Here is a 12659-nt window from a genome sequence, read left to right as displayed (position 1 = left end):
AATGTGCTCACATATGAATTAAAAATGTTAAAGAAGCACTATTATTACAAAGTGGAATTCTCTTGTTTATTTTACCACACCTGGAGGTCATGTAGCTTAATTTCAGAGTTTCATAATATTTTATATCACTATAGTAAATCATCATCATCCATGACTCATTTTTTAAAACCATAACCCTGGTTAATGGAATGTGTGTGCCCAGTTGTTTACTAGAGGGTTCTTAAAGTGGATTTACCCATTTTCTTCATTCCTATTTCCCATCCCATGAAAAGCTCTCATATTTATAAATTTGTTTTTCTCCATGACTCTTCAGAATGCCTTTTTGTGGTTCCCTGCTATTATGGCAGTAATGGTTTTCCTGATGGATAATGCTACCAGCAAGATATAATCACTGTTCCTTGCAGGTCACATGTGTCCCACAATCTTGAAAGTTATAGGTCTTTCTTAGCTTGTATCCATAGCAATATATGAAGCATTAAGAGTGGAGGATGTAAAGAATAAGAAATTGGCATGAATCAGGTTCTTGGCATTTGCAGATCTAAAATTCCAAGTTCCAGCTGTTTGTGACTGACCCTGAAGGTCCATGATTTCACTGAGGCACAGCATGAATTAGAGTCACAGATGCTTACAGGCTGTTGTGTGGGAGTATGTCACCCAGCTAATGAGCAAACCCAGCTAACCCGCAGCTTCAGAATCTCAAGTATGATTGTTCTCCCTCATGGTTGAGCCACTTTTGATAATGCCAGGAGCTTGATTTTTAGAATCTGATGACATTCAAGTTATTTAACCTTTCTATACTCTGCTTGCCTCATCTGATTAGTGGGACTGACACAGTACCTACCTCAGAGGATTTGAGGAGAAAACTAAGTGAAATGATGCATAAGTAGAGTTCAGTTCAGAGCAGCTGCCTTCCCATGTGGAGACATAGACCAAGAGGCATCAGCAGTAGCCTAGTGGTCAAGCTCCAAAGCCAGTGTAATCTGAGAAGCTCTGGAGGACAGGAAACTAAGGCCTCTGGAATTCCCAACTGGCCAAGATGCAGTACATAATCACAAGTGTAATCACCTAGGCCTGCAGAACCAGCAGGACAGGGGCTGCTGTAGAGGAACACAGCTCATTCCAGGTCTTGTTGGAGAGTAAGTACTGCAAGCAATCTTGCAGCCCCAGAGCAATGACTAGTAGATATGACATATATCCTCTGGGCCTGTGCAATTGATCCTTGCACTTCTCGTGTCTCATGCTCCCACTGCTGACTTAGTCTCTGGTTGAACACTTTTTGATTCTAGATACCTTGAGACCATCAGGGTTGTGTGAGGTAAGAAGGAATATTGGTGCACCAGTCTTTCTTCTCTGATCACCATCAGACCACAGGAACCATGTCCTAGTATATCACACTAGATCAAAGTCTTTGGGGAGAAGAAATGTCCAGGATTATGAACTGGCTCTGAGCCATGCCCACCTAATCCTCTTCATTCAAGCCTCTCTCTTGTGGTGGTCTGTGTCATGATGTTCTAACAATTTGGAACTGTAGAGATGCTGAATTGAGTGTTTTGTGGTTTTCTTGGCTGCTTTGGCCTTTCTTGCATTCCCCAAATCCCTTTGTAAATCTCAATAAATGCCCCATTTGCAGTGCCCCTGAAAATATACAACAAATATAGAAGACAGAAGTATTTGGCCAATAACTTTTAATTAAGAGATCAAGCATTCTCAGTGGCTCACATAAACTAAGTTCCTCCCTTCAAGTGTCCTTGCCTGGCTGTGTGCCAACTATGCATTATGCTGGTTCAGAAGAGCATACAGGTTATTTCATAAAATTTGTCATTAAAGCTAAGGTCAGTCAAGTGTTACACTTAGTCTAAACATCATAACTTGCTGAGAAATGCTTTTTTCTCATTACTAATAACTTATTGAGTAAGCAAATATGAGTGTTTGGCAAGAGGATTTTGTATACAAGTATTTTTAAGTATGGTATGTGCCAAGCATGTTTGGAATATGAGAAGAAAAAATATTCTTGCCAACACCTGGCAGTTGTTCCATTCAATATGGTAGCCACTGGTGACTTGTGAACATTACAATTAAAACTTAAGGTACTGGATTTCTAATTTTACTTATATGCACTACTTTTCTCTCTCTAATGTGGCTCATGGCTTGTGGCTATGGTATTGGAGGGTGCTAATACATAATGGCTCCACCTTCCCAGAGAGTTCCCTGTACCGTATTCCTTCTGGGCTATGCAGACAGTGAATGCTGCTGAAACCTGAGAAAAGGAAAACCAGGTCACAAGAAGCAAGTGGGACAAGGAAGCCAGGCCAGAGTCATATTTGGGAGTTTATGCTTCATCCTCCTAGATATTTTCTGCATCCCAGATGAAAAACATTCTGTTTGGCCCAGATGCTTGGCAAGACTCCTCTGTGTGATGTGTTCTGTAAGCACGCCTAGTGCTTTTCTGAATTAGAATCTGTGATGCTTGAAGTGTACATTTTACAAACAGCTATGCTGCTGTATTGACTGTTGTCACACCAGTTTGTAGAACACAGCCTTTTACTCCGAAATGTGAAGGCCTGGCCCCAATTCCTAGGAGAGACCTTCTGGGTAAAGGAGAGGAAGAAGGGGGGGAAAAAAAAAAAAGAGAAAGACCTACAGTGTGTGGAATTCCAGTGGAGAACTTTATTCTAACTGTTAACTGGAGCTTCTTTGTGTCATTTTATCTTCACTCTATTATAATGTAAAGGAATTGTGAAAACATACATTTGAATTTTTCTTCTCTGATCTGCTACTGTTTGAGTAGCACAGGGGAAAGATCAGTCCCCAGAGGGTGGTGATCATCCATTCTTTTCTTGAAACAGCCATGCTGTAGTATGATGTAGTAGCTCATTGTCTGGTCGTTGGTCCAAGGGTTCGGTTTTTTTTGTGTTACAGCTACAGCCAGGGCACTAAAGGTAGCCAGCTCAGCAGGACAAAACAGCTTTCAGATTTTTAAAAAATTCTTTTATATTTTTTTATACATTACACTTTTGTTACTTCATTGTAAAGGATTATCATTTGTTACCTTATTTAAAACCTGTTTTCTCATGACAGGTCCAATAAAAAGCTGAGAATACAGTTCAGACACACCTTCATAGGGCCACATTTTTATTTTTCTGCACCACAGATAGGATAATTTTCATGGAATGTCTTAGTTATGTTAAAGACTCACTTCACCTCAACTTTAGAATTAGAAATCATTTAAATTTTTTTTCTGATATCCTTTGTTTAAGTGTATGACAACTAGACATCATTAACAGTAAGCACTGATATCTCTCTCTCTCACACACACACACACACTAAAAAGTACAAAGTAGATATAAATGTCCCCATTCTACTTGTGAGGAAACTAATCTGAGTTTAGGAGAATAAATTATAGTACTAGATTAATATGATGAGTACCATGCAGCCATTAAAAGCTATGTTTCCCTGTGCTTTCTTAATTTTATAGTTTAAAAGCTATGTTGTAGACAAATATAACAGATTGGAAGGATGATCACAGTTTACATGGAGTGAGTGAAGCAGATACCAACTCCAATATTCAGTATGGTCCTGTGTGTATTTTGTGCATGTTCTCCCTTCCCTGCTCCCTCCCCCTCTCACTCCTTCCCTTCCCTACACCTCTCTGTCTCCCTCTCTTATAGCAAAAGGGTGGAAAGAGGCATCCAGAGAAGCAGAGGGCTAGGAAATGATCCATGAATCATGCTTACCTATTCCTCTGCTTCCAGGGCATAAAGGAGCTGAGCCTGCTTCTGCTGCGTCAGTCCCTCCTACTCCCATCTCTGAAACTTCTCCTTGAGACCCAAGATGACAATCTGCATGCCATGGGCCTAGAGCAAATCTCAACTGTCAGCAAGGTATGCCCAGTTGAATTTACTGTTTATCTTTGTTTTGTAGAAATGAATTGGCACTCATAAACAGTAACCATGGTTAATTTAAAATTACTTTATCTACAGTATTCTCTCACTAGAGAGCTGTGTCTCTTCTGTTCAGTCCATATGTATTTGTTTCACAAACATTTACTGAGCCCTGCCTGTGAACCAGACTCTGGGTGCTGAGAATACAAAGACAAGTCAGAAAGCTGTTTTTGTAGAGAAGTGGTATATTTATTCTCATGGACCAGCAGACCTTTCTGGACACTTGGAATTTGGGGGCAGGAAACTTCTAGCATCCAATGGATATTCTATCCCTGGGTATGTGTTTGGTTAGCTGCTAATTAAAGGTGAGTTTCCAGTAGTGTTTATTGGCACCTTCTGAAATCTCAAACTCATTTCCTCTGGCAACCTGAGCTGCGTCTGAAGCAGCCTTGTGGCTTGAAGATGGAGATACTGAAGTCAAGTCTTAGGATTCCTTCCTCAGGCTTCTGTTATCATGATTAAAGAAGCTTTCTCTTCCTTTTTAAAATTTACACTTTACAAGGGCTGAGGTTGTGGCTCAGCAGTAGAGCTCTTGTCTAGCGAGGCCCTGGGTTCAATCCTCAGCACCACATAAAAATAAATAAATAAAGATATCTTTTACTACTACAACTAAAAAATAAATATTATAAAAAAATTTACTCTTTACAATTAGATAGCTCAGGATCATGTTTTAACAAGGTATGTTGTTTCTGAAACCCTTGTTTACAGAGATCACTTTCATTTGAACTATGTATGTACACATGCATACTTAGACACACACATGTAACTTCACTATGCATGGATATGTATATAATATATAACTTACTTTATACACATCTTTTTATGTGTATAAAATATATTTTTAAACAAAAATGTGCCAGAATATCCTCTGAAGACCAGAGAGGGAAAGAGAAAGCTAGATCAGAGGTATATCAGAGGTATATGTTTGCCACAAAAGACAATAAAGAGATTGATGAAATGATACCGTAGATATAAAATTTTATTAATGACAAAGGATATAGAAAGTTATGTAAATGGTTATAGAAAGTAGAATATCGTTGTATTTGGAAACATTCCTTATGAACAAAATGAGAGAATTCCAGTGCCTTTAGTCACTAAGCTGTATTTTCAAAGTCAGCAAAGGTTTGGGAATGCCTCTATTGTCACTCATAATCAGTCCTGACTGAAGTAAGGAATAAGGGCTGTCTGTTGGTAGCCCCCTTTGCCTATCTGTACATAAGTTTGGAAATTCTTATGAAATTGAGAATTATAGTGAGTTTATCATGGCCTGTTTTTTCTTTAAATGCAAGAAATCGAGAAGCAGAGCAAACTGAAGGAAGTCAGGCAGCATGTTTTCAGAGCCTTTCCCTCTCCCCACCAGTGCCCTGCGGTCTCTGTCCAGGCGCTGTCACCGGCCTCTTGGAGAGCAGGACAGTGGTGGAGTACACGTTGCCTTCCCATCCTTATCCTTTGTGGAGCTCTCCTGGTGCACTGCCGGTTCCGTGGGCCAGTGGATCCATTTTCATTTTAAAGATTCTTTTTCTCAAACTCATTTGGTCAGGACTAAAACTAGAACAGGGTTCTAAACTGCTAGCTAACCTGCTTGCACAGCTCCCCTTCCCCCACACAGTGACTATCAAAATTAAAAACTAAATGGACCTCTGTGGCACTTGAGCAATTATTACACGGCACTGGTAGACCTCACAATACTTTGATCTGAACTTATATGCTGCATGGTTGGTGCTGAGACTTGTGGTTTTGAAACTAACGTGCTAACTGTGGCTATAGATTACCTGAAGTTGTCATGATAGCATAAAACCTCAGTACTCTTGGGACACAAAAATCAAAGTCACAGGTATAAATTGCTGAAAGATATCACTTACTACCATGGGACCCTTACTTTTAGGAATTCTATAATGAGACATAACTAATTTCTGTACACTAAGTTGAGTGTTCATGATAAACTAGCCCCTCTGTGTCCTTAAAATGTGTTTAACAAAAAAGCTGAGTATCTTTAGACCTTTTCCATCCTCCAGAGAGCCGAACTTTTGCAGTGCTTCCCATTTTTTAAAGTATCTTTCAACTTTTTATTTTAAGATAATTTTAAATTCCATTCAATGGGAAGACGATTACAGTGAGTCCCCTAACACTCCTCACCCAGTTTCCCCAATGATAAAGTCTTGCATAGCTCTAATATAATTTAATGATCAGGATATTGATATTGATACTGTATCAACCTTCTTGGGATTTCACTGGTTTTGTCACATGTGAATTCATGTGTCCACCACTGTAGTCACGATTCAAAACCATTCCTTCACAAGGATGCCTCAGACTGTCCTTCATAGCCTCAGCCACCTTCACCTGCCCTGTCTCCCAGATAGACCTTGGCAACTACTGATCTGTTCTTCATCTCTGTAATTTTGTCATTTCAAGAATGCTGTATAAATGAAATATGAAATTACTATAATTTGTCATTGCTCTCCCAACACCATTAAAGGGTCATGTTATACTTGTCTAAAAGAAGAGTTTCTGTGGGCTTTTTTGTAGGACTCTTGGCTAGCTATTTTTAAATCATCTTTGGTATTGTAGTGAAAAATCTAAAACTTTTCTTTTTTAGTTTTTATTTTATTGTACACTGTCTATTAGCACGGGGATGGAGTTCATCAATAACTTTAGTTTCTCCCTTATTGGTTATTGACGGTAACTCCTGTGGACATTAAAAGAAACAACATCTGGCAAAGGGACTCCTCTGATAGCAATTGGTCCAGTACAGTGCACAAATGGAAATACTCCCTCTCTTGTTTGCTGATAGTGTGTGTTATTTCGCTGTTCATTATCAGATGCTGACAGCTTTATAGGTGTTTGCAGTTACAAGGATGATGCTTAAGTGCTGATGCCAGAGGTTGTACTGGCTTTTCCTCCAATAGCAGGACTCATTTCTTCCTCTAAGCTTTTCTGAAACTGCAACACCACTGGTGAAATTGCTCAACACCCCTGGTATTGAGCTCGTAACCTTTTACAGATGACCAACAGTCTCTTTCCTGGGCCAGAAATGCAGTGTCCTTCTTAAAGAGGATATTGTCAGTGAATAGTTAAAACCCTGTGTAGTACCGACTGCTGGATTTCCTACGCCAGTCTCCGTAAGACTGAGAGTGCACCTTTAAGACCTTGTTCTCTCCAAGCTGAGTGCCCCTGCTGGAGTGTTCAAAACTCACCTCTAGAATAGCCTCTGTTCAGGTGGAAGTCTCTCAGCTCATTCCATCAAAGTAAACTCCTCCAGTTTTGTAATAGTTTTGTGTACAGAAAATGTTCCAATTTCATAATTCCAAATGTGCAATGGCTTCTGCTTTCCGCTGCCACCTCCTCTTTGGTGCTGCTCAATGTCTGCCCCCACCCCATGTCCAAGGGTATCCTGGACTCCTGCCCTGCCTAGTCAGAGTAATTCATGGAGTTAGAATGGGAGTGTCACAGCACAATTGTGAACACCTCATGCAGGGGCTCTCCCTGATGCCAATGATAATTCCCTCTTTCAAGTTTCATCACTTTGCCAGGCATCGTGATAGACATATTTCTGTCTTAGTGATTCTTATTCACTTCATCATCTTAATAATCCTATAAGAAGATATTATTCTAATTTCACAGATGAGAACTAAGAGGTCACAAAGCTAGTGAGCAGCCAGAGCTGAAATCCAAATCCCAGATCTAGTGTTCATCATTCTTAACCATACGCTTCTATTGAACTGGGAGAGCTGGTTACATTGGAAAAGGAATCTAGAATCCAGGAATCACTAGAGAAATGGGACTGTGGAAAGAACCTTGAAGAATGTAAGTCAGTGCTGAAAAAAACGGGAACAGGTGGCCCAATGGTTTGCTCAGGCAGGCCTCCTTTGTCATCCTACTCCCTCACCCAGGCTCTGCTGAGCACTTCAGGGGTTGGGTGGCTGCCACCTTCTGGGAGTTCTGTGCTGTTTTGGGTAGAGTTCATTGCACCTCTTTATCTCAAGCATGTTGACTTTAGTCCTGCCCTGGGGAGATGCCCAGAATTAGCAAGGTGCTTCCTCCAGTGGCAGACCTTCACGTATTTCATGTACTTCATGAATATGATTCCTCCCCCTCAGATCTTGCTGTGAAGGCATTAAGAACCTGCCTCTATTATTTATGATGCCAGTGTCTAGGTTGGAGGAGGAACCTTAATATGATCAGAAAAGCATCTGTAAATTGACACATACAACCAAGAAACCTTCTTTTCTTTGATTCCCCCCCCTCCTTTTCCCAGTTTCCAGCTAGCATCTCCCTGACGGGACTCTCTTCCTCACTGGAATGCCCTCCTTGGGGCTGCCTTCTCCAGCCGAGCTAGGGCTTGCACATTTTCTTTTCTGCCTGGTGTACTGTGACAGCAGGAAGATTGGGTTGGGGTCTTAACAACCTTTCCTGGAGTCTGCTTAGTCATTTGGTGTTAACCCTAGCATCAGTTGGACTACTTCTAATTGTGTCCACACCAAGCTGGGCAAAAGTGATCCAAGTGATGCAAACAACCAGGCAAGTTCTTTCCTATGTGTTTCGCAGATACCTATTGGTCTCAGACTTACCTCTTTAATGACTGTTCTTTCAGCTCTTAGAGGCTGTTTTCTCAGGCATGTCTGTCATTTAAACAGGATCATAGCAAAACCCATGACTTTCACCCACTATCATCCATCTTCACCTCTGCTCACTCTTCTTGAAGAATGAAGCTCTGCATTCATTCTGCACGGAAGTCTCGGTGGGTCCTTCCAGTGATAGGCAGCTAACAAACTCCTTAGGTTAAGCATTTCAACCATAAACAGCACTGGTGGTTGGTTGATCTCTTTGGTGTGAACAGGTGTATCTAGCCCCTGCATGCACAGCCTGGATCTGTGTAAAGTGAGCAATTAGTAGGGCATCATATCATCATCCCTGTGCTTAAAGGCATTGTCTCTTGCAGGGACTGCCATATGAAATAACACAGTAAATAAGGTAGTGCGGAGGTGGATATGTGCACAGGACTACCTAACCAGAGCTGTCAAGCCCAGCGTCAGGTTGTGGTCCCAGAGATGGTCAAGGTTGGATTTTTCAAAGATTTTCTTCCTCTTGTGGTTAGAACATAAGTCAGGTGATGTGTCTTAAGTGGTTTCAGAAGAGGTACACTATTAAATGTCATGCCAGGAGTGGAGCTGATGGCATGCTGAGAAAATAGAATCTGAATATTGTATTCAAATAAATATAAAAAATTATCTGCAGGCATTTTTTTATTCCAAGTGTACACAGGGTTTTATGCTTTTATTTTTCTGCCATTGCAGTTGATATTTTTAATAACTTTTATTAAGTGATAGTATATGTAAAAATAAGACAAATATTCTTCCGTAAAGTAAACAGTGAAATAATAATAAATAATCTTCTTTAAAGTAATTGAAATGAGGCCCTGCATGCATTATGCTACTGGGATTTCAGTTTACCTCATTACTGTAATTACTCTTAGCTTGATGTAAATCCATAAAATCAAAGATTTTAATTCAGAGAAGGTTCATTACCTATTGTTGAAAGAGGAATTAAGCAGATAACATTTTAATGGCTTGGAAGACAGTAGTGCTTTGTGCTTTAATAGATTTCTTTCCCAAGACCTGCAAAGTTTCATTTATTCTTAAAAACTAATTGCTGACGCACACAAACCCATCTCTAAAAGAGATGGCCAGCGATTCCTGTCTTGTGATTTACAAATCCTTCCCCCTTCAGAACAGCCTTCATTCCTGGTTGGTTTGACTGTAATAACTTCAGCTATTTACTGAGCTTGAGCTCTGCCCCAGGCATTGTGCTAGGCACTTAAAAGTGCCTCTTATCTCTGAGCCTTACCATCAGTCTATTTTCTCATGTGGAGACTGGACCCAGAGAGATTGTCCTTAACAAGGTCACACAGCAGTTCAGCAAAGGAACCAGGATCAAAAGTCTGTCTTTTCACACTACCAAACTGTCTCTCACTCTAATTTAGGGTTTATTTGATCAGGGGAATTAAATCAACTAATTCTTCTGGACTTGTCTTGTACTTAAACTTTCAAACAGAGTCCAAAAATGACAGGCTGTGTTGTTTCCCTCCAGCCCTTAAAGCACCAGTTAATCCAACGTTAAGGACATGTGGTTTTCCACAGATCATATACCAAAGTCAACTCCTGATTAGTTTATGAGTTAACCACTTAAAAGTCAGAAAAAATATATATGTATTTTTACATGTTAATATACATGTTAATATAACTGAAATATATATATATATCAGTTCCTTTGAAGAATTACAACTTGTGCTTTAACAGAAAAAGTCATAAAGCAATAGATTCTTTTCTAATAATATAAAAATGTGAAACTTCTATAAACAAAATGTAACCAAAACAGAATTGTACTCAACAGACTAGGGTAGCTTGGCCAAGAGAAAATGTCACCATGATAGTGTCATTGGAGCTGATGTGGGCTGGAGTGGAATGTTCCCTAGGTTGTAGAGAAGACACTATGGTGGGCGATAACTTGTCCTTGTACTTCTCAAGTCTTGCAAGAGTCAGTCTGCTCATCTTCAGGCCTTGCCTTCTGGGACAAAACATGCAGGAAGAGCACATTGTATATGGTTTTGTAGTATAGTTGGCCTATACATTAGTTAATTGGTTTTGAAATGCCATCTCATTTTTGAGGTTCCTACAATCAAAATTAAAACAAAAACATTAAGAAGATCCTATCACGATGCTGTTCTGTGATATTAGCGTAAATGAGAATTTCTGATATAGGTAAGAAACTTCATTTCTTACAAAAATATGGACAATAATATAAAACAGAAAAATACAAACTAATTATCAAAACTGTGGAAAACTACATGTAGACTAAGAAGATAAGACCAGGGAGAGAGCTAGTGTGGCCACAGAGCCTCTGAACACTTACTTAAAAGGTAGGTTGATAAGGGTTTCTTTTTTTCTTTAGAGAGAGAATTTTTTTAATATTTATTTTTTAGTTCTCAGCGGACACACATCTTTGTTGGTATGTGGTGCTGAGGATCGAACCCGGGCCGCACGCATGCCAGGCGAGCGCGCTACCACTGAGCCACATCTCCAGCCCTGATAAGGGTTTCTTAGAGCAAGAACAGTTTAAAACCCCCTATTGGTTGTCCTGTTCATGTCATTGGGTTGCAAGATGGATTCTTGATGTGGTAGAGAAAAGGTCTTGTTCTGAAAAGATGATTTTCATGTAGATCTATACTCAATAAGAGAATTGGGTGAACAAATGTAGCCCTGATGGAAGTACACATGAGATGGTCAGCATGGGTGTCCAGAGCACAGGCTTAACACCTAAATTCCTTATGTGTAAAACTGACAAGGAAAAGTGCCAGTTTCACAGGGTTGAATTGGGAGGACTCGGGGAGGTGATGTTTGTGCAATATTTAGCACAGCTTCTGGCACTCAGTATATGCTGATGTAGCGATGAGTCAAGCAGGGTTCTTGGTGTGTGGTAATGTCTCCTCAAGTTGAAAGGAAACCATGTCCATCATCCCCCATCTGTGACCTCCGAGATGTTATGTCCTATGTGCATTTCTTGGAGCAGGTGCTGTTAAGCCCGGGAAAGGGTATGTATAACCGTGAAGGCAAAAGGAAGTGGAGTGGCCCAGTGGAGCGAGCGTGGCTCTGCGGAGAGAGGTTCCGCCCGCCCACTCACATTCTGCTGTCATCTTTCTTGAAGGTGAATGTCTCCAACTGTGACCAAGAGCTTCTTTCCCTTCTCCTGGACGCTGGACTCTTGGTGAAGTGTGTCTCCACTCCCTTCTATCCACACCTCATCCGCCACCTCCAGCAAGGGCACTGGGATGCGGAGGAGCAGGCTAAGCACCTGTGGCAGGCCGGCCACGAAGCCGAAGCGGGCTCTCTCCTCCTGGCCGCCAGGGGGACTCATCCAGCCCTGAGAACTTTCAGCACAGCCCTTGGTGCCGGGCAGCACTGGGTGTAACGCGCCTTCCCTGGCCCTCCTCTGGGGACAGAGAACATCAGAGCTGAGTGCTGTTCCCAGGGCAACACGAGCAACACCTGATTGTCTCAGTGATGTCAACAAATTTCAAATAAAGCTGTATATAAATGGTGACCAGCCTGCCATTTTAACCTTTTTTTCTTTGTTCTGCTAAGTGATCAACATCGTCTCCTATTGACTGCCTCTTTTTTCCTTTTTTTTTGTAAGCTACCTTTTCCTGGGTAGAATGCCTTTAGCAAGGTATCTAAAACTGTGGTTCAGGACATTGACCATGGCGGTGGGTTGCGTGAGAAAGGGAGCGAGGCTGAGGAGCGGCTGCTGTTTGGATCAGGTGCCACGGGTTGGAGGAAGAATGGACATGGATTCAAGGCAGGTTAGTTCTGTGACCTTGGGCAAAGTGTTCTACCTCTGCTAATCTTTAGTCTGTCATGTGTAAGAATAGGGTTATAGTATTTATCCCACAAAGCTGAGTTTCATGCGAGGTTGTGTGGGTGAGGTTCTGTCAGACAGGGGAGCCCAAGAAGTGTGAGCTCTGCTGCCCCTCGCTGCTGTTACAAGGAATTTTGACTCAAAGGCCACGGCCAGAACAAGGTCAGCATGTGAGGAGGCTAGGGCCTCCACGGTTTGTCAGCATCAGTATGTTAGGGTGACACATTTTCAGGTCCATATAACCACAGAGGGGCTGCTCCCTCTATGTAGAATAAGGACCCTGAGGTATCACTTGCTGGCATTCGC

The 12659-nt window shown here is 41.2% G+C and overlaps 1 protein-coding gene across 2 annotated transcripts in view; it reads left to right on the top strand.

Moving 5' to 3' along the window:
* Positions 1 to 12031, top strand: part of Nbas (NBAS subunit of NRZ tethering complex) — a 324194-nt gene extending 312163 nt beyond the window's left edge. For both annotated transcript variants that reach the window (XM_026396378.2, XM_026395637.2), the window contains 2 exons: positions 3753 to 3881; positions 11643 to 12031. In XM_026396378.2, coding sequence (XP_026252163.2) covers positions 3753 to 3881; positions 11643 to 11906 — 393 coding nt within the window. In that variant the 3' untranslated portion in view covers positions 11907 to 12031. The remainder of the gene's footprint in view (positions 1 to 3752; positions 3882 to 11642) is intronic.
* Positions 12032 to 12659: the final 628 nt, after the last annotated feature.

The sequence above is a fragment of the Urocitellus parryii genome, chromosome 12 (genome assembly GCF_045843805.1).
Source record: "Urocitellus parryii isolate mUroPar1 chromosome 12, mUroPar1.hap1, whole genome shotgun sequence".
Classification (NCBI taxonomy): domain Eukaryota; kingdom Metazoa; phylum Chordata; class Mammalia; order Rodentia; family Sciuridae; genus Urocitellus; species Urocitellus parryii.
The sequence above is the reverse complement of the archived record's forward strand: the minus strand, read 5'-3'. Positions and strand labels throughout refer to the sequence as shown.